The sequence below is a fragment of the Balaenoptera physalus genome (genome assembly GCF_965194825.1).
Source record: "Balaenoptera physalus genome assembly, chromosome: 6".
NCBI classification, from domain to species: domain Eukaryota; kingdom Metazoa; phylum Chordata; class Mammalia; order Artiodactyla; family Balaenopteridae; genus Balaenoptera; species Balaenoptera physalus.
In genome coordinates this window covers 93,091,383-93,118,272 of record NC_138885.1, presented here as the reverse complement: position 1 = coordinate 93,118,272, position 26,890 = coordinate 93,091,383, and the positions used below count along the sequence as shown (strand labels likewise).

The 26,890-nt window shown below is 36.4% G+C and overlaps 1 protein-coding gene across 2 annotated transcripts in view; it reads right to left on the bottom strand.

Annotated features, from left to right (window-relative positions):
• BMPR2 (bone morphogenetic protein receptor type 2) overlaps positions 1 to 26,890 on the bottom strand; it is a 188,105-nt gene that overhangs the window by 92,435 nt on the left and 68,780 nt on the right. For both annotated transcript variants that reach the window (XM_082467004.1, XM_082467005.1), the window contains 2 exons: positions 4,595 to 4,765; positions 3,346 to 3,516 (listed from right to left, as the gene is read on the bottom strand). In XM_082467004.1, coding sequence (XP_082323130.1) covers positions 3,346 to 3,516; positions 4,595 to 4,765 — 342 coding nt within the window. The remainder of the gene's footprint in view (positions 1 to 3,345; positions 3,517 to 4,594; positions 4,766 to 26,890) is intronic.

Here is a 26,890-nt window from a genome sequence, read left to right as displayed (position 1 = left end):
TTTATAGTGGCAATCGTTCCCTGCTTTTGATTCAAAAGATTACAGTAGACCAAGATCTAGGTAACAATCTGAAATGTAGCTGTAAAGATCTTTGAGGTGAATTTATGGACAAATTCACTTCTTCTCTTTCATCGAGCTAGATGTGAAAATTAGAGATCTTGCTTTGTTTGTTTTTTTGTGGAAAATGAATATAGCCAATTCAGTATAATTTCACAATAAAAGCTAATTGCCTTGAGTAGATAGAAACTACATGAAAAAAACTCCCTATTGCTTTCAGTTTAGTGTTTCATCAATAAATCAAAGGAAATAGGGACCTCCCTGGTGGTCCAGTGGTTAAGAATCCACCTTCCAATGCAGGGGACGTGGGTTCCATCCCTGGTTGGGGAACTATGATCCCACATGCCACAGGACAACTAAGCCCACACACCGCAACTACTGAGCCCGCGTACTCTGGAGCCTATGTGCCACAACTAGAGAGAAGCTTGTGTGCTGCAACTAGAGAAGCCTGCGCGCCACAACGAAAGATCCCACATGCTGCAACAAAGATTCTGTGGGCCACAACTAAGACCCGATGCAGCCAAATAAAATAAAATAAAATAAAATAAAATAAAATAAAATAAAATAAAATAAAATAAAATAAAATGAAATAAAATAATAAATTTAAAAAACACTTTAAAAAATAAAATAAAATAAAATAAATAAATAAAAAATCAAAGGAAATAATCCAAAACTGAAGATCTTAGAGTATGGACTGATAAAATTTCTTGACAGAGAAAAGAATTCTTGAAAAGTGCTACATTTCAATAAAAAAAAAATTATTAAAAAATATTAAAACTTTTATTTGGAAATAATTATAACAGTTGCAAGAATAACAATAGTACAAACAATACCCATATGCCTTTATACAAATTCACTTTTCTTACCATTATACCCCATTTGCTTCATCATTCAAGGAAGGTTAGATACACACATCATGGCCCTTCACTTCTAAACACTTCTTAGAGTATTTCCTAAGAATATGGATATTCTCTTATATAACCACACTATTCTTATCAGCTTCAGTAAATTTAACATTGAAAAAAATCTTTAATCATCTATTTTGTCAATTGGATTAACAACATCCTTTATCACATTTTGCACATCCAATATAGGAGAGTTAGGTACCGCTTAGTTGTCAACTTTTTTAGCCTCCTTTAATATAGATCTTTCTCACAGTCTCTTTTTCTTACATGATATTGACATTTTTGAGGAAAACAAACTCCCTTTTTATAACAGAACATTCTTAATTTATGATTTGCCTGATGTTCCTTTGTGATTAGATTATTCATTCTTGATTGAAATACAGTACTAAATTAGTGACACTGTGTTCTCAGAGTATCACAGACGTCCATCTGCCCTTCATTAATGATATTACCTGGTTAAGCTATTGTCCAATTTCCTCACTTTATAATTACTAATTTTTCCCTTGCAATATGTTGGACAAACTCTAAAAGAATGCAAATATCCTCAGTCCTTATTGAACCTGCCCCCTAGATTTAGGATCTTAGGATGATTCTTGCCTGATCCAATCCTTGCCATGATGGCTGCATAATGATAATTTTCCAACACCTACAGTTACAACTTGGCACTTGGCATTCTACTATCCACAAGTGCCCTCTCTTCTCCCTTCTCTGCTATCAGCATAGACTCAATTCATTTTCCCTCCAATGGTGTATAACTTATTACTGTACTTTTTTAGCACTAACATGGTCTCAAATGTAGCTCGTGGGAGGTTCCTTCAAACTGGCTACTGTGACAAGTCTCCATCCTTTTGCGGGGTACTTCTTTCCTTATCTTCTAGTGTTATAAGATGTTGCAGGCTTATCTTGCACCTATCCTGCCCCAGTCCTAGAATAAGTCATTTTTCCAAGGAGCCCAAGTTCCACTGACTGTGGAGCCGTAGTAGAAACTAAACCTGGGCATTATGTATACTCATAGCTACAGGGGTGCTTTTGCTTCTTATTTTTTTCAACAAACAGAGATAAGAAATATATGTAGGCATGTATGTATACACACACACATATAAATACATACTCATACAAATACATATATACATGGCTGCATATACATGCATGTAACACATACATATGGATATTTTTTAAGTCATAAGTCCATAATAATACCTTGAACTACAATCTATTCACATAGGATTCTCTTTTCTTCCCCCATCTATAACTGTTTCCCTATTCCTTCAGTGAGAACACTAGTTCCCAAGAATATCAACACTAATACTCATTTTCTTAATCCTATAATACAAATATATCTACAATTGTTTCAGAATTGCTTTGTATACACTACTAAAAATCAAACTTTCTAAAAAGAGTTCAGTATTTGTTTGCAATACTCCCCCCATCTCTTATATCGTATCTTGCCTAAAAGAGTATATACAGTCAAATACTGTTTTTGTAAAATGCTTAGATTAGTTGTTTCTTTTTCCCTTAAGTGTGATTATGATGTTTATGTAAAATACAACTGGGCTCATTTGTTTTCAGTTTGGGATTTTGCCCCCTTCCCATCCTTAATGATTTAATTATACTTTTTGCACACACAGATTAGTAACAGGATTCCAAAAGTCAAAACTACATGCATAAAGCTATATTCAGAGGATTTTTCCTCCTTCCTGTATCCTTTCTGTTCCATTCCCTCCAACCCTTGTAAGTAACCAACTTCATTATTTTCTGGTTTATCCTTTCTTTGCTTCTTTTTATAAATATAAGCTTTCTGTTTTACACAAAAGACAGCATACTATATAAGCTTTTTATTCACCTAACGTTATCTCTAGGAATCACTCCATATCAGTTCACAGAGATCTTACCCATTTTTTTCTTATAGCTGTATATTTAGTACTCCATTACACGTATGTACCATAGTGGATTTCAATCAATCTCCTATTCTTAGGCATTTAGGTAGTTTCCAATACTATGCAGTTACAGACAATACTACAATGGATAAATTTATGCATATGTATTTTCATACTGTTGGAGGTATGTCTTCAAAGATAAGCTCCTACAAATGGGAGTGCTGGGTGAAAGAGTAAGCACATATGTTGTGTTCTTAATATTGCCAAACTCCTCTTCATGTGAGTTGGAAAGTACTATATTTTGATTCAAACTTATTTGATAATATACCAATACCTTGGAAATCCTGGTGTATCTCTTTTCGATTTTAGGTGTTAGCTAGATATAGTCTCATGATGCCGGAACTCTCCCTCTCACTCTGGCCCAACCTGAATATTTTCATATATTTTTAAATTCTAAAAATCTTTGGAGAAAGGAATTACAAGGAAACGTACGTTACTTTACTTACTGAGTGGTGTTGTGTCTGGAGGTGGAAAATTCTCAGTAAAGTTGACATTACACAAGTCTGTGCTACAACAGCAGAAACGGTATGTTCCATTCTGAATTGAGGGTGGAGTGGTAGTTACTACACATTCTTCGTAGTGACACTCCTGGGGATCTCCAATGTGAGACCAGCAACCTACAAATTGATGTTAATGTAAACAAGTTAGGTTTATATATGTAATAATGTAAATAAGTTATAACTCTTGCAAACCAATAGGAAACCACATTTTTTATAAGTTATAACTCTTGCAAACCAATAGGAAACCACATTTTTTAAATAACAGAAAATGGCAAAGTATAAACAGGCATTTCATGGAAGGAAAAAGCCACTAATAAAATGTTTCACTTCACAGTTAATCTAAGAATTATTATTAAAAAATCAATAAGATTACATTTTTGTCTATATCTATTGAATTCTTCTGGGTTTTAAAATAATTATATATAACAATAACAAGGATTCAGTAACACACAGTGCTGGAGGGAATGTAAATGTATATAACATTTCTAGAAAGTCACATGGCAATTTTTATGAAGAGCCTTTTCATGTTTTATAATCTAATTTTACTTCCAGAAGTCTATTCTAGGAAAATTATGAGATACAATCAAAGAATTATGTTCAAAGATGTTCACTGAAGCATTAGGTATTACAATGAAAACCAGAAAACAATGTCCAACTGCAGAGTAATGTGTAAGTAAACTGAGATACATGTATACAATGAAAAATTGTATAGATTTTGAGTGTTTTCAAAGTATATTTAAAGAAATAGGAAAATATCCATGATAATTTAAAATGGGAAAAACTGTATATGAAATTATTTATACAGTATTACCATAATTTTGAAAAAAATAGCACACACACATATAAACATAGAAGTACAAAGAAAACACACCTGAAGGGAATAAACCAATATAGTTTTTTAAAAAAACTTTTTAAAGTATGGAATTGTAGACATTTGTTTCTCTTATAGTTTTCTTTATTTTCTAAACTTCATAAAATGGCATTATATTATTAAAATTGTAATAAGATATTATTAAGATAAGCTAAAACCAATTACCCTTTGCAAATTTGGAGCTTGGTGTGAATACATACATGAATACACACTTTTAAACTAACTGTTCTCCTGCAGAGGGTTTTATAATCTACTTCCATGCCCTTCTTAGATAAACTTCAATTTTATGAAACAGTTATTTCAGGTAAAAAAAGTATTACTTGCCTTGTTTTACCAGATTTATGTCCCCTTTTGATTTCTCCCAAAGGCCATAGCAGGTGCTACCTTTTGAGCATAATATTGTTCCGTTTTCATGAGAGATTCGACTCTCACCTATCCCAAGGTCTTGTTGATATGGATCTTTAAATGCACAAAGACGTTCTTGATTCTGAGAAGCTAAAATAAAGGAAAAAAAGAATGACAAATTCACTTTATGATAATCTTTGCAAAACATTATTATATAAAATCTTAGTGCCTTTTTGAAAGGCACTGTAAACTTCCCTACTAAATCCCTAACAAGGCTTGAATAAATGTGCAATTTTGTATTTATTCAGTAAGGTCTTTCTTTTCATTAATTAATTTGTAACTTCCAAACAAGAAGCAAACTTGAAAACTCATTTCCCAAAAGCAATACCCTCTTACATAAATTATTCTCACCACTCTTTCTCCTATTGAATAATATTGGTGTCTGAATAAAGAAATATCATCAGAAAAATGTCCATGCTCTAAATTATTAAAAATTCAAAACAAATTAGCAAACCTAGAGGGCTGAATAGTTTTTGGAAATTCTACAGTACTCACTTCTACCATATTTTATACTCAGTTGTAAAATGTTAAACATAACATTAGGCATGTTAAACTAAGGATGAGGAGAGACTACAAATGGATAGTACATGGTTTCTATCTGGGGAGATAGAAACGTTCCAAAATTAGATTGTGGCAATGTTTGCACAGCTTTGTAAATGTACAAAAAAATAACTGTTCACTAAAAATGCATGAATTTCATGCTATGTAAATTATACCTTAATAAACCTGTTTTTAAAAATTAAGGCTATTAGTGCTAAATAAGAAAATGATTTTCTGTCATTAAAAGTATCAATATAGGGACTTCCCTGGTGGGGCAGTGGTTAAGAATCCGCCTGCCAATGCAGGCAACACGGGTTCGAGCCCTGGTCCGGGAAGATCCCACATGCCGCGGAGCAACTAAGCCTGTGCGCAACAACTACTGAGCCCACGCACTGCAACTACTAAGGCCGCGCACCTAGAGCCCGTGCTCTGCAACAAGAGAAGCCACTGCGATGAGAAGCCCACGCACCACAACGAAGAGTAGCCCCTGCTTGCCGCAAGTAGAGAAAGCCCATGCGCAGCAACGAAGACCCAATGCAGCCAAAAATTAATTTAATTAATTAATTAATTAATTTTTAAAAAATCAATATAATAGTCAGAAGAAGAAATGCTCAACAATCCCTTATACCAAAAGTCAACCCAATGTATTTCCAACGCCAGTCAGTCTTTCTCCATATACATAATCTGATTTAACTAATCTCAGTAGAACATTTGCCACATAATTTATCAGCTAATAAACATTTACCAACACTGCTGAGAATACCAAAGAAGTAAATGGTTATCAAAAGCAACAGCTGATCTTTATTTGGTTTCTTAAAGCAGACTTTCCTACTGTGTTTGACTTGCCAGAATAACAATCTAATACACTTTGCCACTACATTCCTAATGGGCTTCTGATTTATTTCTTGATTTTGCTGTGTATCTTATTTAGTATGGCTTAATTCATTAGCACCTTAGCACTGGAAATGATTTATTAAAATAATGTTTCTGAAACTACAAAACTAAGGACCAAACCCTAGAGAAGAAATGAAAGCACCAACAACTGTGTGCCCAAGTCTATTTAGAAACACAGACCTGCCATGTTTATTACAACAGAAAGCACCTTCAAAGTATTGAGCTAAGTAAATAGAGGATTCACAAATAGATAATACAGAGTTCTACCCTTCAAGCACCTTATAGTCTGCTTGGCGACAGACAGTAATTACTAAAAAAAAAATAAACGTGACTTCCACATTTCCACAATTTAGAACTTCAGGCAGTCTTCTAGAAGATATTTACTAATATCATATAAATGGCCAGAAAATGTAGTATAGCCTTTTTTTAAAAAACATTTTTTATTTACTTATTTATTTTTGGCTGCGTCAGGTCTCAGTTGCGGCACACAGGATCTTCCATTGCGGTGTGCAGGCTTCTCTCTAGTTGCGGTGCTCGGGCTCCAGAGCGCACGGGCTCAGTAGCCGCAGCCCACAGGCTTAGTTGCCCCCCAGCATGTGGGATCTTAGTTCCCTGACCAGGGATCGAACCCAAGTCCCCTGCATTGAAAGGAGGATTCTTAACCACTGGACCACCAGGGAAGTCCCTAGCCTTATTTCCACCCCCCCAAGTTTATTTATTTATTTATTTATTTGTGGCTGTGTTGGGTCTTCGTTTCCGTGCGAGGGCTTTCTCTAGTTGCGGCAAGTGGGGGCCACTCTTCATCGCGGTGCACGGGCCTCTCACTATCGCGGCCTCTCTTGTTGCAGAGCACGGGCTCCAGACGCGCAGGCTCAGCAGTTGTGGCTCACAGGCCCAGCCGCTCCGCGGCATGTGGGATCCTCCCAGACCAGGGCTCGAACCCGTGTCCCCCTGCATCGGCAGGCAGACTCCCAACCACTGCGCCACCAGGGAAGCCCCCCTAGCCTTTTTATAAAAACTACTTCCAGGGCATTAGCCAGATTATGAGTATACCACATTTTTACCACATGTAGTCACATATTCAAATTCCTTTAATGACAAATATTTATATTATCTCGCACATTTACCAGTATTTCCTTAGATATACCCTAATTTGCAAACTTTACAAAATTATTATAAAGATTAAAATCAAACATATCTCTACATATAAAGTACACACAACACAAAGATTGATACTTAAAAGACACAAACTAAAAACAAAACTCTGTAATGTAGATCTAAAAAAGCATGCCTATTTATGAGACATAATTCCTTATCCCCATTTCTTGACTCAGGTTATGTGCTACTTACCTACTACCACTTGCTGAAATTATGTAACCCACTCTGTTTCCCTTTCTGTCTTGATTGTTAGAAAGATCAGAATGAATTTATGAACTCATTATCTCTAGTTTTCCACAACCACGATATTCTATTTTTTCCCCTCCTGTTGTTATCCGTTTTGACTAGAATTTTGTATTGAATACTGAGTTAATGAATAGGGATCTAACCGTACCTGGAGGTAGATGGATCATAAATAATTAAGTGCCTTATTTAATTTAAAAAGAAAAAGAAAAGTATATCCTTGTGAAAGAATACCTACAAAATGAAAATTTTTCCTCTGCCTGGATTTCTTTTACATCTGAAAAGTAGCTAAAGGAATGAACATGCATAAAATTTTTAGTTCCATTATTAAATAATTTGATGACTGAAACCTAAAATTCTCCTTATATAAAAAGACAACAAACAAACAAATCCAATCTCCTCTATGTCTCCCTCTCCCCTCATCCCAAGATCAAGGCAATAAAGGTACAACTGTAGGACACTGAATCATACCTTTAATATCCCTCAGTTTTCACCAAATAATTTTTTCTTAAAATTACTTCAGCCTACTTCATAGGAATTATTTTATGACAGTGTCATTAGTATAGGAAAATTATACTTCGCTATTTTAAGAGTAACTCTTTCAAATTATGATTCAGCAAATTCCTATATTAAATAAAGGTGTTTGAGCAAGAATTCTAACTAAACTCCATTTGGTTAAAAGAAAGAAAAACTCCATTTTGTAAAACACTGCTTGCAGCTTTTAAAATGCTATTTGTTGTAATGTCTCAGCAATATCTCTGTATAAAGTTTTGGATTCTTCATAAATAATGCAGGAAAAGTAGGCATGAAACAAAGAGTACTATGAGAAACAGTATAGCCTAGTATTATATTCTCACATAAAGAGACCTGATCATTTACATGTGGTTTTCTGAATTTGTCAACAGCTAATGAACAAATCTTGATCAATCAAGTATGGTCAATTAACTCTTTCAAGGGACATCCTTAATCAAATACAGTGATTAGATATGAGTCTTTTAAAAACTGCTCTCCTCATTTTATTTTTTAAAAATTTTTTCCTGCTTTATTGGGATATAATTGGCATATATTATTGTGTAAGTTTAAGGTGTACAACATGATTTGATACATGTATATATTGCAAAATGATTACCACAATAGGGTTAGTTAACAGCTCCATCATCTCACATAATTACCATTTTGTGTATGTATGTGTATGGTGAAAACATTTAAATCTATTCTCTTAGAGACTTTCAAACATATAATGCAGTATTTTTTTGCTTCTTTCCAAGAGAATACATTTGATCACATTTTTTTATACAGCAGGTTCTTCTTAGTAATCAATTTTATACACATCAGTGTATACATGTCAATCCCAATCTCCCAATTCATCACACCACCACCACCCCCCCGCGGCTTTCCCCCCTTGGTGTCCATACGTTTGTTCTCTACATCTGTGTCACAATTTCTGCCCTGAAAACCGGTTTATCTGTACCATTTTTCTAGGTTCCACATATATGCGTTAATATACGATATTTGTTTTTCTCTTTCTGACTGACTTCACTCTGTACGACAGTCTCTAGATCCATCCACGTCTCAACAAATGACCCAATTTTGTTCCTTTTTATGGCTGAGTAATATTCCATTGTATATATGTACCACCACTTCTTTATCCATTCATCTGTCAATGGGCATTTAGGTTGCTTGCATGACCCGGCTATTGTAAATAGTGCTGCAATGAACATTGGGGTGCATGTGTCTTTTTGAATTGTGGTTTTCTCTGGGTATATGCCCAGTAGTGGATTGCTGGATCATATGGTAATTCTATTTTTAGTTTTTTAAGGAACCTCCATAATGTTCTCCATAGTGGCTGTATCAGTTAACATTCCCACCAACAGTGCAAGAGGGTTCCCTTTTCTCCACACCCTCTCCAGCATTTGTTGTTTGGAGATTTTCTGATGAACCCCATTCTAACTGGTGTGAGGTGATACCTCATTGTAGTTTTGATTTGCATTTCTCTAATAATTAGTGATGTTGAGTAGCTTTTCATGTGCTTCGTGGCCATCTGTATGCCTTCTTTGGAGAAATGTCTATTTAGGTCTTCTGCCCATTTTTGGATTGGGTTGTTTGTTTTTTTAATATCGAGCTGCATGAGCTGTTTATATATTTTGGAGATTAATCCTTTGTCCGTTGATTTGTTTGCAAATATTTTCTCCCATTCTGAGGGTTGTCTTTTCGTCTTGTTTATGGTTTCCTTTGCTGTGCAAAAGCTTTTAAGTTTCATTAGGTCTCATTTGTTTATTTTTGTTTTTATTTCCATTACTCTAGGAGGTGGATCAAAAAAGATCTTGCTGTGATTTATGTCAAACAGTGTTCTTCCTATGTTTTCCTCTAAGAGTTTTTTTTTTTTAAACAACCAGTTATTTTCTTTTTTTAAAAGAAATTAACGTTCTTTTATTTATTTATTTATGACTGTGTTGAGTCTTCGTTTCTGTGCGAGGGCTTTCTCTAGTTGCGGCAAGTGGGGACCACTCTTCATCACGGTGCGCGGGCCTCTCACCATCGTGGCCTCTCTTGTTGCGGAGCACAGGCTCCAGATGCGCAGGCTCAGTAATTGTGGCTCACGGGCCCAGTTGCTCCGTGGCATGTGGGATCTTCCCAGACCAGGGCTCGAACCCGTGTCCCCTGCATTGGCAGGCAGATTCTCAACCACTGCGCCACCAGGGAAGCCCCCTCTAAGAGTTTTATAGTGTCTGGTCTTACATTTAGGTCTCTAATCCATTTTGAGTTTATTTTTGGGTATGGTGTTAGGGAGTGTTCTAATTTCATTCTTTTACATGTAGCTGTCTGGTTTTCCCAGCGCCACTTATTGAAGAGACTGTCTTTTTTCCATTGTATATCCTTGCCTCCTTTGTCATAGATTAGTTGACCATAGGTGCGTGGGTTTACCTCTGGGCTTTCTATCTTGTTCCATTGATCTATGTTTCTGTTTTTGTGCCAGGGCCATATTGTCTTGATTACTGTAGCTTTGTAGTGTAGTCTGAAGTCAGGGAGTCTGATTCCTCCAGTTCCGTTTTTTTCCCTCAAGACTGCTTTGGCTATTCGGGGTCTTTTGTGTCTCCATACAAATTTTAAGATTTTTTGCTCTAGTTCCATAAAAAATGCCATTGGTAATTTGATAGGGATTGCATTGAATCTGTAGATTGCTTTGGGTAGTATAGTCATTTGCACAATATTGATTCTTCCAATCCAAGAACATGGTATATCTCTCCATCTATTGGTATCATCTTTAATTTCTTTCATCAGTGTCTTATAGTTTTCTGCATACAGGTCTTCTGTCTCCCTAGGTAGGTTTATTCCTAGGTATTTTCTTCTTTTGTTGCAATGGTAAATGGGAGTGTTTCCTTAATTTCTCTTTCAGATCTTTCATCGTTACTGTATAGGAATGCCAGAGATTTCTGTGCATTAATTTTGTATCCTGCAACTTTACCACATTCATTGATTATCTCTAGTAGTTCTCTGGTGGCATCTTTAGGATTCTCTATGTATAGTATCATGTCATCTGCAAACAGTGACAGTTTTACTTCTTCTTTTCCAATTTGGATTCCTTTTATTTTTTTTTCTTCTCGGATTGCTGAGGCTAGGACTTCCAAAACTATTTTGAATAATAGTGGCAAGAGTGGACATCCTTGTCTTGTTCCTGATCTTAGAGGAAACGCTTTCAGTTTTTCACCATTGAGAATGATGTTTGCTGTGGGTTTGTCATATATGGTCTTCATTATGTTGAGGTAGGTTCCCTCTATGCCCACTTTCTGGAGAGTTTTTATCATAAATTGCTGTTGAATTTTGTCAAAAGCTTTTTCTCCATCTATTGAGATGATCATATGGTTTTTCTTCTTCAATTTGTTAATATGGTGTATCACATTGATTGATTTGCATATATTGAAGAATCCTTGCATCCTTGGGATAAATCCCACTTGATCATGGTGTATGATCCTTTTAATGTGTTGTTGGATTCTGTTTGCTAGTATTTTGTTGAGGATTTTTGCATCTATATTCATCAGTGATATTGGTCTGTAATTTTCTTTTTTTGTAGTATCTTTGTCTGGCTTTGGTATCAGGGTGATGGTGGCCTCATAGAATGAGTTTGGGAGTGTTCCTTCCTCTGCAACTTTTTGGAAGAGTTTGACAAGGATGGGCGTGAGCTCTTCTCTAAATGTTTGATAGAGTTCACCTGTGAAGCCATCTGGTCCTGGACTTTTGTTTGTTGGGAGATTTTTAATCACAGTTTCAATTTCATGACTTGTGATTGGTCTGTTCATATTTTCTATTTCTTCCAGGTTCAGTCTTGGAAGGTTATACCTTTCTAAGAATTTGTCCATTTTTTCCAGGTTTCCATTTTGTTGGCCTAGAATTGCTTGTAGTAGTCTCTTAGGATGCTTTGTATTTCTGCGGTGTCGGTTGTAACTTCTCTTTTTTCATTCCTAATTTTATTGATGTGAGTCCTCTCCCTCTTTTTCTTGATGAGTCTGGCTAATGATTTATCAATTTTGTTTATCTTCTCAAAGAACCAGCTTTTAGTTTTATTGATGTTTGCTATTGTTTTGTTTGTTTCTATTTCATTTATTTCTGTTCTGATTTTTATGATTTCTTTCCTTCTGCTAACTTTGGGTTTTGTTTGTTCTTCTTTCTCTAGTTCCTTCAGGTGTAAGGTTAGATTGTTTATTTGAGATTTTTCTTATTTCTTGAGGTAGGCTTGTATAGCTATAAACTTCCCTCTTAGAACTGCTTTTGCTGCATCCCATAGGTTTTGGATCATCGTGTTTTCTTTGTCATGTGTCTCTAGGTATTTTTTGATACTGTTTGATTTCTTCAGTCATCTCTTGGTTATTTAGTAACGTATTGTTTAGCCTCCATGTGTTTGTGTTTTTTACGTTTTTTTCCCTGTAATTCACTTCTAATCTCATAGCGTTGTGGTCAGAAAAGATGCTTGATATGATTTCAATTTTCTTAAATTTACTGAGGCTCGATCTGTGACCCAAGATGTGATCTATCCTGGAAAATGTTCTGTGCGCACTTGAAAAGAAAGTGTACTGTGCTGTTTTTGGATGGAATATCCTATAATTATCAATTAAATCTATCTGGTGTATTGTGTCATTTAAAGCTTCTGTTTCCTTATTTATTTTCATTTTGGATGATCTGTCCATTGGTGTAAGTGAGGTGTTAAAGTCCCCCACTATTACTGTGTTACTGTCCATTTCCTATTTTATAGCTGTTAGCAGTTGCCTTATGTATTGAGGTGCTCGTATGTTGGGTGCATATATATTTATAATTGTTATATCTTCTTCTTGGAATGATCCCTTGATCATTATGTAGTGTCCTTCCTTGTTTCTTGTAACATTCTTTATTTTAAAGTCTATTTTACCTGATATAAGTATTGCTACTCCAGCTTTCTTTTGATTTCCATTTGCATGGAATATCTTTTTCCATCCCCTCACTTTCAGTCTGAATGTGTCCCTAGGTCTGAAGTGGGTCTCTTGGAGACAGCATATATATGGGTCTTGTTTTTGTATCCATTCAGCAAGCCTGTGTCTTTTGGTTGGAGCATTTAATCCATTCACGTTTAAGGTAATTATCAATATGTACGTTCCTATGACCATTTGCTTAATTGTTTTGGGTTTGTTTTTGTAGGTCCTTTTCTTCTCTTGTGTTTCCCACTTAGAGAAGTTCCTTTAGCATTTCTGGTAGAGCTGGTGTGGTAGTTCTGAATTCTCTTAGCTTTTGCTTGTCTGTAAAGCTTTTGATTTCTCCATCGAATCTGAATGAGATCCTTGCAAGGTAGAGTATTCTTGGTTGTAGCGTCTTCCCTTTCATCACTTTAAGTATATCATGCCACTCCCTTCTGGCTTGTAGAGTTTCTGCTGAGAAATCAGCTGTTAACCTTATGGGAGCTCCCTTGTATATTATTTGTCATTTTTCCCTTGTTGCTTTCAATAATTTTTCTTTGTCTTTAATTTTCGCCAATTTGATTACTATGTGTCTCAGTGTGTTTCTCCTTGGGTTTATCCTGTATGGGACTCTCTGCACTTCCTGGACTTGGGTGGCTATTTCCTTTCCCATGTTAGGGAAGTTTTCAACTATAAACTCTTCAAATATATTTTCTCTGGTCCTTTCTCTCTCTTCTCCTTCTGGGACCCCTATAATGCGAATGTTGTTGCGTTTAATGTTGTCCCAGAGGTCTCTTAGGCTGTCTTCATTTCTTTTCATTATTTTTTCTTTATTCTGTTCCACAGCAGTGAATTCCACCATTCTGTCTTCCAGGTCACTTATCCGTTCTTCTGCCTCAGTTATTCTGCTATTGATTCCTTCTAGTGTAGTTTTCATTTCAGTTATTGTATTGTTCATCTCTGTTTGTTTGTTCTTTAATTCTTCTAGGTCTTTTTTTTTTAAAGTATTTGTTTATTTATTTATTTATGGCTGTGTTGGGTCTTCATTTCTGCGCGAGGGCTTTCTCTAGTTGCGGCGAGCGGGGGCCACTCTTCATCGCGGTGCGCGGGCCTCTCACTGTCGTGGCCTCTCTTGTTGCGGAGCACAGGCTCCAGACGCGCAGGCTCAGTAATTGTGGCTCATGGGCTTAGTTGCTCCATGGCATGTGGGATCCTCCCAGACCAGGGCTCGAACCCGTGTCCCCTGCACCACCAGGCAGATTCTCAACCACTGCGCCACCAGGGAAGCCCTCTTTCTAGGTCTTTGTTAAACATTTCTTGCATCTTCTCGACCTTATCCTCCATTCTTTTTCCGAGGTCCTGGATCATCTTCACTATCATTATTCTGAATTCTTTTTTCTGGAAGGTTGCCTATCTCCACTTCATTTAGTTGTCTTTCCGGGGTTTTATCTTGTTCCTTCATCTAGTACGTAGCCCTCTGCCTTTTCATCTTGTCTATCTTTCTGTGAATGTAGTTTTTGTTCCACAGGCTGCAGGACTGTAGTTCTTCTTGCTTCTGCTGTCTGCCCTCTCTCTCATTTTAAACAGGTGATATTTGGTTGTAATAAGCACTAAAGCAATTTTGATTAACATAACTACATTGAACCGCAAACAGTCTCATCCAAACTGCTGACAGAGGTATCTTCATAAAAAGAGTTGATCATGCTTAAAACCTTTTAGCTCCCTGAAGTTCCTAGAATTAAATTGAAGCTCTTTAGTTGGCATTTAACATCCTTCATAAGCAAGACCCAACACGACCATGATCACTTTGGTGGGCCCTAGGAACTTTTGATTTCATGGGCCCTTTCCTCCAATAAAAAATATTAAAAATTATACTTTGGAGTTCCCTGGTGGCACAGTGGTTACGAATCCACCTGCCAATGCAGGGTAGATGGGTTCGAGCCCTGGTCCGGGAAGATCCCACATGCTGTGGAGCAACTCAGCCCATGCTCCACAACTACTGAGCTTGCGCTCTAGAGCCTGCGAGCCACAACTACTGAGCCCACATGCGACAACTACTGAAGCCTGCGTGCCTAGAGCCCGTTCTCCGCGACAAGAGAAGCCACTGCAATGAGAAGCCTGTGCACCGCAACGAAGAGTAGCCCCCACTCACCACAACTAGAGAAAGCCTAGGTGCAGCAACAAAGACCCAACACGGCCAAAAATAAAATAAAGAAAGAAATTTATTTTTTAAAAAAATTATACCTCACAACTGCATTGGGATAAAGACAATATGTTAACCCTAGATATTAGAACATTTTCTTCAACATGAAAGTTCCTTTTTTCCTTCTGCTTTTAAAACAAATTAAAACATTTTCATGGACCTCCAGAAATACTGTGGGCCCTGTGCCTAATGGGTAAGTCAGCCCTGGGACTCAATCTATCTCTTGTCATTCATCCCACTCCTCCATTCCTCAGTTTCCACCACACTAATATGCCAAGGCCTTTTCTGACCTTTATACATAACGTACCCAATATCTAGAATGCCATTTTTCGTGTTCTTCAGTTTACTCTGCAGTTAAATGATATGTTCTACACTACCAAATCTCTTAACTCTATCTGTTTTAGCATTGTATGGCATTATATTTTATCTGTTTACATGCATATCTCCCCCACCAAGTAGGAGGCTGACTACACTTGTTCCTAGAGGAAGACTAAGTGTATATAACTCATTTTGTATACCACGAATACCCAACAGTGTTACAGGCAGACAGCTTTCATGTCTACACGTATTGTACTCAATATCATATTCCCATTCAAAGGTTACAAAATCTAGGCAATAATCATCTAGTCCTTTGACCACTCTACTATAAATGAAGCTGTGAAAATAGTGTGTGTATACATGCAATATTATATTATTTTCATATATATATATCTCCAACTTACTGAGAATAAACTAATCATTTTCTGTTTACATATGCTTTCTGGATCAGCATTTGCTAATCATGTGCAGCATTTAATTCCCAGGAACATATGTGGCATGTCTGGAATACTCAGCTGTCTTACGTTTCCCACTCCTCAATATAACACTATCAAGAATGTAGAGTAGGGACTTCCCTGGTGGCGCAGTGGTTAAGAATCCGCCTGCCAATGCAGGGGACACGGGTTTGATCCCTGGTCCAGGAAGATCCCACATGCCGCAGAGCAACTAAACCCGTGCGCCACAACTACCGAGCCTGCGCTCTAGAGCCCGCGAGCCACAACTACTGAGCCCGTGTGCCACAACTACTGAAGCCCGCACGCCTAGAGCCTGTGCTCCACAACAAGAGAAGCCACTGCAATGAGAAGCCCGCGTACCTCAATGAAGAGTAGCCTCCACTCACTGCAACTAGAGAAAGCCCGCGCGCAGCAACGAAGACCCAACAAAGCCAAAAATAAATAAATAAATAAATAAATAAATAAAAAAAAAAAAAAAAGAATGTAGAGTATAAAGGTACGGCATAGTTTTATCATGTCTGCATCAGTTAACTGTCATTACCGACATAAATCAGCATCATTATGCATACACTGAAAAATACTATCTATTCGCTTTTATGGGGGAGGAAAGAAAGGAAAAAATGGCTATACTTAAAATATTAACTATTTGCCCTTTTCCTTTTTTTACCAAATACTCTTATATTATTTGAATTTTCATGAAAATATATTCATGTATTACATATTTCAAAAATAAAAGGGTTTTTGTACTTGAATTATTTTTACATTTTCTTTTTAAATTTTGTAATGATTATATATTCACAGGTAGTTGGAAAGAAATGTAAGGAGGAGAAGGTGATTTGTGAACTAGGTTCCCGCTTCTCCATTCTTTGGCCACTGAATAAAGCTTGTGCTGTCCCACTCTCAAAGAGGGAGGGAGGGAGGAAGGAAGGAAGGAATATAGGGACAAGTCCAGTACCTCTCTCCCCAATGCAAACATCCCACACAATCACTGTGAAGTATCAAAGACAAGAAATCAACATTAGCACAATCCATAGAGCTTAATCAGATTTTACCAGTTATACATGCACTCAACTTGTGTGAGTACGAATTTATGCAATTCGGTCACATACTATCACAATCAAAATATTCAACTGTACTATCACAAGATACCCTCATGTTAACGCTTTATAATCACGATCCCTTTGTCCCCATTCCTAACCAACAGCAACCACTAATCTGTTCTCCAACTCAATGATTATATTTCACGATTACTATATAAATGGAATCATGTAGTACATATCCTTTAGAGATTGACTTTTTTCACTGAGCAAAAATTCCTTGAGGTTCACCCAATTTGTTGCATGTATCAATAGTTCATTACTTTTTATAGAGTAGTATTCCATGATATGGATGAAATACACAATCTGTTTAACTTTTCACCTTTTGAAGCTCATGGGGGTAGTTTTCAGTTTTTGGCTATTAGAAATAAAACTGCTATGAACATTTGTGTATATGTTCAATTTTATTAGGAATTTTGTTTATTTGAAGTAAAATAAGAATAATATCCTAGAAAAATAAAGTACGATGTCAGTAAAAAGAAACCTGACACTAAGACCATGTGCTCTACCAGCAAAATACATTGTGCCTCATCATATACATTTGTCCATTAAAAGTTTATTAAAAAGCATTCACACTCTCTTACTTCCTCTCACCAAGTAGTTCTAGTATGGGGAGAAACTGGATTGTGCTATGGGATTATGGTTTAAAGAACCATTCATGTAGTATCCTTTACATATAAAAAAAGTAAAATGTGACAAAATACAAGCTAATTATGGCACTAAATATCTGAGATAAGAGATTCCAGTTTGGGATGTCTGTTGTTGTTTAAACAAAGACTAGTCCTTTGTAACAAGGTCCAACAGGCAAAGCGGCACTCTTTCCCTTCTGATGCCTGGATACCCAGAACTCTTTAATGTGGAAACCTCTGCTGGCTGGCTTTTCCTAGAAGCATAACAAGAACAAGATTGATCCATCCATCTTTCTTTTCCCTACATTAAAAATAGATACATGGCAAATAAATTTTCACATTATAAATGTGAATTTCACATGAAAATAAATTAAAAGTACAATGAATTTGACAAAATTCAATATCCATTTATGATAAAAATTCTCAACAAAGTGGATATAGAGGGAACATACCTCAATATAATAAAATCCATGTATGACAAACCACAGCTAACATCATACTCAATGGTGAAAAGCTGAAAACTTTTCCTCTAAGATCAGGAACTAAGACAAGGATGCCTACTTGACACTTTTATTCAACACGGTATTCACAGTCCTAATCACACCAATTAGGCAAGAAAATGAAATAGAAGGCATCCAAAATGTAAAGAAAGAAGTAAAATTGTCACTATTTGGGGATGACATATTATATATAGAAAACCCTAAAGATTCTACCCCCCCCCAAAAAAAACTATTAGAATAAATGAATTCAGTAAAGTTGCAGGATACGAAATTAATATGTAGACATCTGCAGCACTTTTATACACTGAGAACAAACAAAGAAAAATGAAGAAAACAATCCCATTTACAATTGCATCAAAAAGAATAAAATACCTAGGAATAAATTTAACCAAGGAAGTGAAAGACCTGTACTCAGAAAACTGTAAGACACTGAAGAAAGAAACTGAAGATGATGCAAATAAATGGAAAGATATCCATTTATCAGTGCTCATGGATTGGAAGAATTAATATTATCAAAATGTCCATACTACCAAGCAACCTACAGATTCAATGCAATTACTATCAAAACACCAATGGCATTTTTCACAGAACTAGAACAAAGAATTCTAAAATCTCTATAGAAACACAAAATGCCCCAAAAGCCAAAGCAATCTTGAGAAAGAACAAAGCTGGAGGTGACACATGACCTGATTTCACACAATACTACAAAGCTATAATAATCTAAACAGTATGATACTGGCACAAAAACAGACACACAGATCAATGGAACAGAATATTCTGTGAGCCCAGAAATAAACCTACGCTTATGTGATCAATTAATCTACAACAAAGGAGGCAAGAATACTCAATGGACGAAGAGAGTCATTTCAGTAAATGGTGCTGGGAAAACTGGACAATTAGATGCAAAAGAATGAAACTGGACCACTTTCTTACATCATGTACAAAAATAAACTCAAAATGGATTACAGACTTAAAAGTAAGACTGAAACTATAAAACTCCCAGAAGAAATCATAGGCAGTAACCTCTTTGACACCAATCTTAACAATATTTTTTGGCTATGTCTCCTCAGGCAAGGGAAACAAAAGCAGAAATAATCAAATGAGATGATATCAAACTAAAAAGTTTTTGCATAGTGAAGGAAACCATCAACAAAATAAAAAGCCAACCTACTTAATGGGACAAGATATTTGCAATCCCTATAAGGAGTTGATGCCCAAAATATATAATGAACTCATACAACTCAATATCAAAAAATAACCCCAAACAACCCAAATAAAAAATGGGCATTAGACCTGAATAGATATTTTTTCAAAGACATACAGATGGCAAACAGGCACATGAAAAGATGCTCAACATCAGTAATCATCAGAAAAATGCGAATCAAAACCACAATGATACCACCTCACACCTGTCAGAATGGTTATTCTCAAAAAAGTAACAAATAACAAGTGTTGGTGAAGATGTGGAGAAAAGGGAGGGAACCCTTGTACACTGATGGTGGGAATGTAAATTCGTGCAGCCACTACAGAAAACAGTATAGAGGTTTCTCAAAATTAAAAACAGAACTACCATACAACCCAGCAATTCCATTTCCATTTCTATTTACCTGAAGAAAATGAAAACACTAATTTGAAAAGATATATGTACCTTTATGTTCATTGTGGCATAATTTACAATAGCTAATATATGGAAGCAATCTAAGTACCCATCAACAGATGAATGGATAAATAAGATGTGGTGTGTGTGTATACACACACACACACACACACTGTGGAATATTACTCAGACATAAAAAAGAATGAAATCTTGCCATTTGTTACAACATGCATTGATTTAGAGGGTATCACACTAAGTGCAATAAGTCAGACAGAGAAAGACAAATACCATGTGACTCCACTTTTCACATGTGGAATCTAAAAAAAAACAGAGATGAACAAACAGAACAAAGCAGAAACAGACTCATGGATAAAGGGAACAAACTGGTGGTTTCCAGAAAGAAGGAGGGTGAGGGGATGGGAAAAATAGGTAAAGGAGATTAAGAGGTGCAACCTTCCAGTTTTAAAATAAATAAGTCATGGTGCTATAACATACAGTATAGGGATTATAGCTAATAATATAACTTTGTATGATGTAATAACTTTGTATGATGACAGATGGTAACTAGATTTATCATGGTGATCATTTTACAATGTATAAAAATACTGAATCACTATGTTGTACACCTGAAACTAATATTATATTGCATGTCAATTATAATTCAATTTTTTAAAAAAATGAAATGAATGAAAAAAATTTTAAACTACAATGAGATACTACTACACACCTATTAGAATGATTAAAATTTAAAAACAAAACAAAAAATTCTTGACAACATCAAGTACTGATCAGGATGCTGACACAGATGGGAATAACTGCTGATGAAAATGCAAAATGGTACAACTACTGTGAGAAATAGTTTGGTAGTCTCTTATAAGTTAAACATATACCATTTAACTTAGTAATCCCGTTCCCTAATACTTACGGGTATTGACCTAAATGTAATGAAAATTTATGTTCACAAAAAAACCTTAGTCACTATATGCTTATAGTGGCTTTATTTATAGTCGCAAAGAACTGTTTATAACCCAAATGTCCCTCAACTGAGCAATGGATAAACAAGTATTACTCAGCAATAAAAAGGAATGGACTGGACTTCCCTGGTGGTGCAGTGGGTAAGAATCCACTGCCAATGCAGGGGACATGGGTTCGAGCCCTGGTCTGGGAAGATCCCACATGCCGCGGAGCAACTAAGCCCGTGCACCACAACCACTGAGCCTGTGCTCTAGAGCCCGTGAGCCACAACAACTGAGCCCATGTGCTATAACTACTGAAGCCCGCATGCCTAGAGCCGGTGCTCCGCAACAAGAGAAGCCACCTCAATGAGAAGCCCGCACACTGCAACAAAGAGTAGCCCCCACTCGACACACCAAGAGAAAACCCACGTGTAGCAACAAAGACCTAATGCAGCCATAAATAAATAAATAAATAAATAAATAAATAAATAAATAAATAAATAAATAAATAAATAAGGAATGGACTATTGACATAAGAAACAACATGAATGAATATCAAATATATTATGCTAAATGAAAGAACCCAGACTCAAAAAGCTATATACTATATGGTTCATTATATGACATTCTAAAAGGTAAAACTACAGGAATGGAGAATAGATCACTGGTTGCCAGAGACCTGATTTGGGCAGCAGTGGCGGGGGGGGGGGGGGGGGTGGTAGGACGGAGTAGTTGATGATAAAGTGGTACCAAAAGAGAATTTCTGAGGGGTAGAAATGTTCTGTACCTTAATTGAGATGGTAGTTACATGACTATGTATTTCTCAAAACTCATAGAACCGTATACCAAAAAGAGAAAATTTCACTTATGTAAATTTAAAACTAATCTTAAAAATAATTTGGTAGAGATAATTTTTGAATATGTATTAGGTTAGTATATCAATTCCTTCTATATGTATTTGAATTTTAAAAAGGGACGTCACCACCTTAGGAAACTACAAAAAGAAAGGTAAATTAAACCCAAACTCTTTTCGATTCTATGAAGGCCAAGAGAGGAGAGGAACCTGCAGAAGAAGAGTCTGAAGCGAGCAGAAGTTTGTTCACGAGATTTAAGGAAAGAAGCCATTGTCATAACACAGAAGTGCAAAGTGAAGCCGCAAGTACTGATGTAGGAGCTGCAGCAAGTTATCCAGGAGATCTAGCTAAGATAAATGACGAAGGTGGCTACACTAAATAACAGATCTTTTTCAATGTAGATGAAACAGCCTTGTGTTGAAAGAAGATGCCATCTAGGACTTTCAGGGCTAGAGAGAAGTCAATGCCTGGCTTCAAAGCTTTGAAGGACAGGCTGACTCTCTCATTAGGGGCTAATGCAGCTGGTGACTTGAAGTTGAGGCTGATGCTCACTTACCATTCTGAAAATCCTGGGGCTCTTAAGAATTATGCCAAATCTACTCTGCCTGTGCTCTATAAATGGAACAACAAAGCCTGGATGACAGCACATCTGTTTACAGCATGGCTTACTGAATATCTTAAGCCCACTGTTTGGACCTACTGCTCAGAAAAAAAGATTCCTTTCAAAATATTACTGCTCAATGACAGTGCACCTGGTCACCCAAGAGCTCTTATGGGGATGTACAGAGATTAATGCTGTTTTCATGCCTGCCATTCTGCAGCCCAAAGATCAAAGCGTCATTTCGACTTTCAAGTCTTATTTAAGAAATACAGTTCGTAATGCTATAGCTGGCATAGACAGTGATTCCTCTGATGGATATGGGCAAAGTCAGTTGAAAACCTTCTGGAAACCATTCTGGACGCCATTAAGAACATTTGTGATTCATGGAAAGAGGTCAAAATATCAACATTAAGAGGAGTTTGGAACAAAGGGTTCAGAATATTACGTAAACTTAGTGGATAAACCAGCAGCAGGGTTTCAAGGGATTGGCTCCACTTTTGAAAGAAGTTCTATTGTGGGTAAAATGCTATCAAAAAGCACAACATGCAACTGAGAAGTTGTTTATGAAAGGAAGAGTCAATTGATGCAGCAAACTTCATTACTGTCTTTTTTTTTTTAATTTATTTATTTATCTTTGGCTGCACTGGCAGGTCTTTGTTGCTGCGCGTGGGCTTTCTCTAGTTGCGGCGAGTGGGGGCTACTCTTCATTATGGTGTGCAGGCTTCTCATTGCGGTGGCTTCTCTTGCTGCAGAGCACAGGCTCTAGGTGCGTGGGCTTCAGTAGTTGTGGCTCAGAGGCTCTAGAGCACAGGCTCAGTAGTTGTGGCGCATGGGCTTAGTTGTTCCGTGGCATGTGGGATCTTCCCAGACCAGGGCTCGAACCCGTGTCCCCTGCACTGGCAGGCGGATTCTTAACCACTGAGACACCAGAGAAGTCCCCATTACTGTCTTATTTTAAAACTTACCACAGCCACCTACTTCAGTAATCATCACCCTGATCAGTCAGCAGTCATCAACAGGGAGGAAAGACCCTACAACAGCAAAAAGACTGACTCGCTAGAAGCTCAGATGATGGTTAGCATTTTGAGCAATAAAGTATTTTTAAATTAAGGTATGTACATTGTTTTTTTAGACATAACTTTTATATGCACTGGGAAACCAAAAAATTCACATGAGTCACTTTTTTGGTGGTATTTGCTTTATTGTGGTGGTCTAGAACCAAACTCACAATGTCTCCAAAGTTCGCCTGTATATAACGTTAAATAACCGAAAGTAATACTCTAGGTTGTTTATGGATGCATACATTATGTATAAAAACTACAGGTACATGGATTCATTGCAACCCAGGAAAGCATTAGTTTTGGAAAGCTGGAAAGGGAATGAAATTAGGGAGTGGAGTTTTAACTAATCTGATCCATGCACACATACATTTTTAAAAGAAATATAGTGGAATAATGACAAAATGTAACACTTAATAAATCTTGGTCTTCGGTATTTGTCTCTGAGTGTTAGTGCGTTTGAAATATTTCACAACAAAAATTTTTTTTTTAATTTTTAAATGCTGGGCTTTTGGGCAATGACAGCTTAAATATTCTAGACATGATTCACAGAACTAGAGCACTAAGAAGAACTTCAGTGTTAATAGTTCAATCTCTTCATTTTATAAATGAAGAAATTGTGGTAAGCTAAAACAATGCATAAAAATAGAATACCTTGACAGAGTTTTGAACATAGAATGGCTAAGACTAAAAAATCACAAGGCCTATCTATAGTTGAACATTTGGGGAAAAACTTTTTATGGGGGGGATATATCCCAGGTGTGCAAGGCTGGTTTAAAATTCAAAAACCAATTGGTATAATCTATCACATCAACAGACGAAAGAAGAAAACTCACATGACCGTATCAACAGATGAAGGAAAAGTGTTTAACAAAATCAACACCCAGGGGCTTCCCTGATGGCGCAGTGGTTAAGAATCCACCTGCCAACGCAGGGGACACGGGTTCAAGCCCTGGTCCAGGAAGATCCCACGTGCCACGGAGCAACTAAACCCGTGCACCACAACAACGAAGCCTGTGCACAGCAATGAAGACCCAATGCAGCCAAAAATATATAAATTAAATAAATTTAAAAAAAAAATCAACACCCATTCGTGATAAAAATACAGGGGAACTTCTTCATCTTGATTTTGACAGTGGAGGAGTCTGGGTAGGTGGGTATATGGGAACTCTATACTTTCCAGGCAATTTTCCTGCAAACCTAAAAGTACTGTAAAAAATAAAGTCTCTTCCCTGATCTGGGAAGAGCCCACATGCTGTGGAGCAACTAAGCCAGTGTGTCACAACTACTGAACCTGTGCTCTAGAGCCTGTGTGACGCAACTACTGAGCCCACGTGCTGCAACTACTGAAGCTTGCGTGCCTAGAGCCTGTGCTCCGCAACAAGAGAAGCCACCGCAATGAGAAGCCTGAGCACCGCAACGAAGAGTAGCCCCCGCTCGCCAAAACTAGAGTAAGCCTGCATGCAGCAACGAAGACCCAACGCAGCCAAATAAATAAATATTAATTAATTAATTAATTTTTAAAAAGTATGGGATGGGGGAATGGAGAGGCATGATGAAAAATTGGGTAAAAGACAGAATTACTGTAATCGCTACATTTATTAAAATATTTAGATAGCCGCTAAATGTTTTTCGATTGGTAGGTGTTGGTTAACACTCTGAGTACAAACCAATACATGAACAGCAGTTCCTAAATTGGGCAGGATGGCCTGTGGTGGGAGGGTAGTGACTTGGAGACGTGTGAAGAGGTATTTTTTTGTTTGTTTTGTTTCGGGTGTCAAAATGGCTGAGGGGTTTTCACTGGCTTTAATGCCAGCGGCCAGGGGTGCTAAATATTCTGCAATATGCAAAGCAGCTTTGCAGGTAAAAGAGTCATCCCTTCCAAAATGCAACCCTACCGCCATACTAGGGAGGTACAAAGGAAATTTATGGTATGATTCCTGACATTTAGGAAGATAAGAAAATATAATACACAGAATTAATCCAAATTATGTGAATATGTTTGTCAAATAACTGAGAATATGTAAAAGGAATCTGACTTCTTCTTTTCTTTACCATTAAGTAGTCAACTGCAGTCAAGTCTTATTCTCAGTCAAATGAATTGTTGCTTCTGATTTAAAACCCTCATATTTTCTCGCTTCCCCTGAATCCTGGAAACATCATTTTTATGTCAAAACTGTTAACACAGCTCATAGTGAACATTAGATTTTCAGAGGTGAAGCTTGATTTTAGTTCCTTTTCACCAAACTAGGAAGTTGGTGGACTAATTATAAATGCTTCTTCTTTCTTTTTAGTTCAAAGTATTGTTCTCTTTTTATTATACATTTATTGATACTCAGATAAGCCTTTCAGTATAGAAAATTGTCTTTTTTCAGGTCAGAAAAATAATACTAATTATGTTTTGATAATTGTTTTCATTTCTTTTCCTTGTTTTGAAAATGACAGTTATATTATGAACCCATGGTGTCCAAAATCAGTACATTCTATTCCAGCATTTCCATCTTTTGCTCTGCTTCTATGAGAGCTTCTCATGGTATCCTTCCACGCCTCTTACTCAGTTTTGTGGTACCACATCTATTCTTTACTTCCTTTAATACTGATTTAATTTTTCCTATTAAATTGTTTTATTATAAAAAATTTCAAATCACAGAAAAGTATAACATAAACCATAGTACTCACCATCCAGATTTAACAAATGTTAATACTTTCCCATATTAGCTTTGATCTATTCTAAATGTTATATCTACTCTTGGAAACTTATTTGACTTTTCCCTGATCCTATTTCCTGAGGAGTAACAACATTCATGAAATTTGTGTCCAACCCTTAAATGTATCTTTTTATATTTTTACTACATATATATGAATATATGGATCCACAATGTTTGGCAATCTTTGAGGTGTTTTTAAATTTGCATAAAAGGTAGTGCATAGGATCATGAAACTTGCTTTTTTTAATTTAAAACATTATGCTTTTGAGATTCATCAAAATTTACTGAATTTTTAGTTACATCCCTTAAAATATAAGTGCAAGGATGTTCTTCCTCCCTGCCTTCAAATATTCTTATGGTTTTCTTTTTCTTAATAACAGAGTTACTCTAATGCCAAATGCCAAACAATTTAAACACTTGGGGGTTTTAATTCTATCTAATTTTCAGAAGTAGAATCAACCTCTAAGAATTCTAAATAATCTTCTATTTTTCATAGTACGAGTTTTTATCATTTTATTCAACAAAACTAAGTAGAGCTCTATTGATAAATCATGTTTACCAAATAACTAAAAGTGGGTAAAAGAAGGAGTATGAGGATTCCGAAGTGAGTAGCCAGGTGGTAGCCAATAAAAGTTTCATAAACAAGTATCCAAAAAACCAGACCTTTAGGAAAGCAAAGGAAGAGAGTTCGCTTAAAGGGGAATGCCTAAAGAAAAAAAGAATTCTAGCAGAGACATGAAAACAACAATATATTTGGCAGCAGGACATCTTACTTTCTCAGTCCAACATTTTGAGAACAGCCTACACTTTTTCTATCTTTACGATACAGCATGCAAGCTAGGTCTATAAATGTAAAACTCTAGAAATTGTACACCAATATAGAGAACAGTTTTTTTCAAATTAACTCCACAATAGCTTTTTAGAACCTAGTGATAACCAATTTATACCCTGAGGAGATTTGACAGACATGAAAATTGTAGT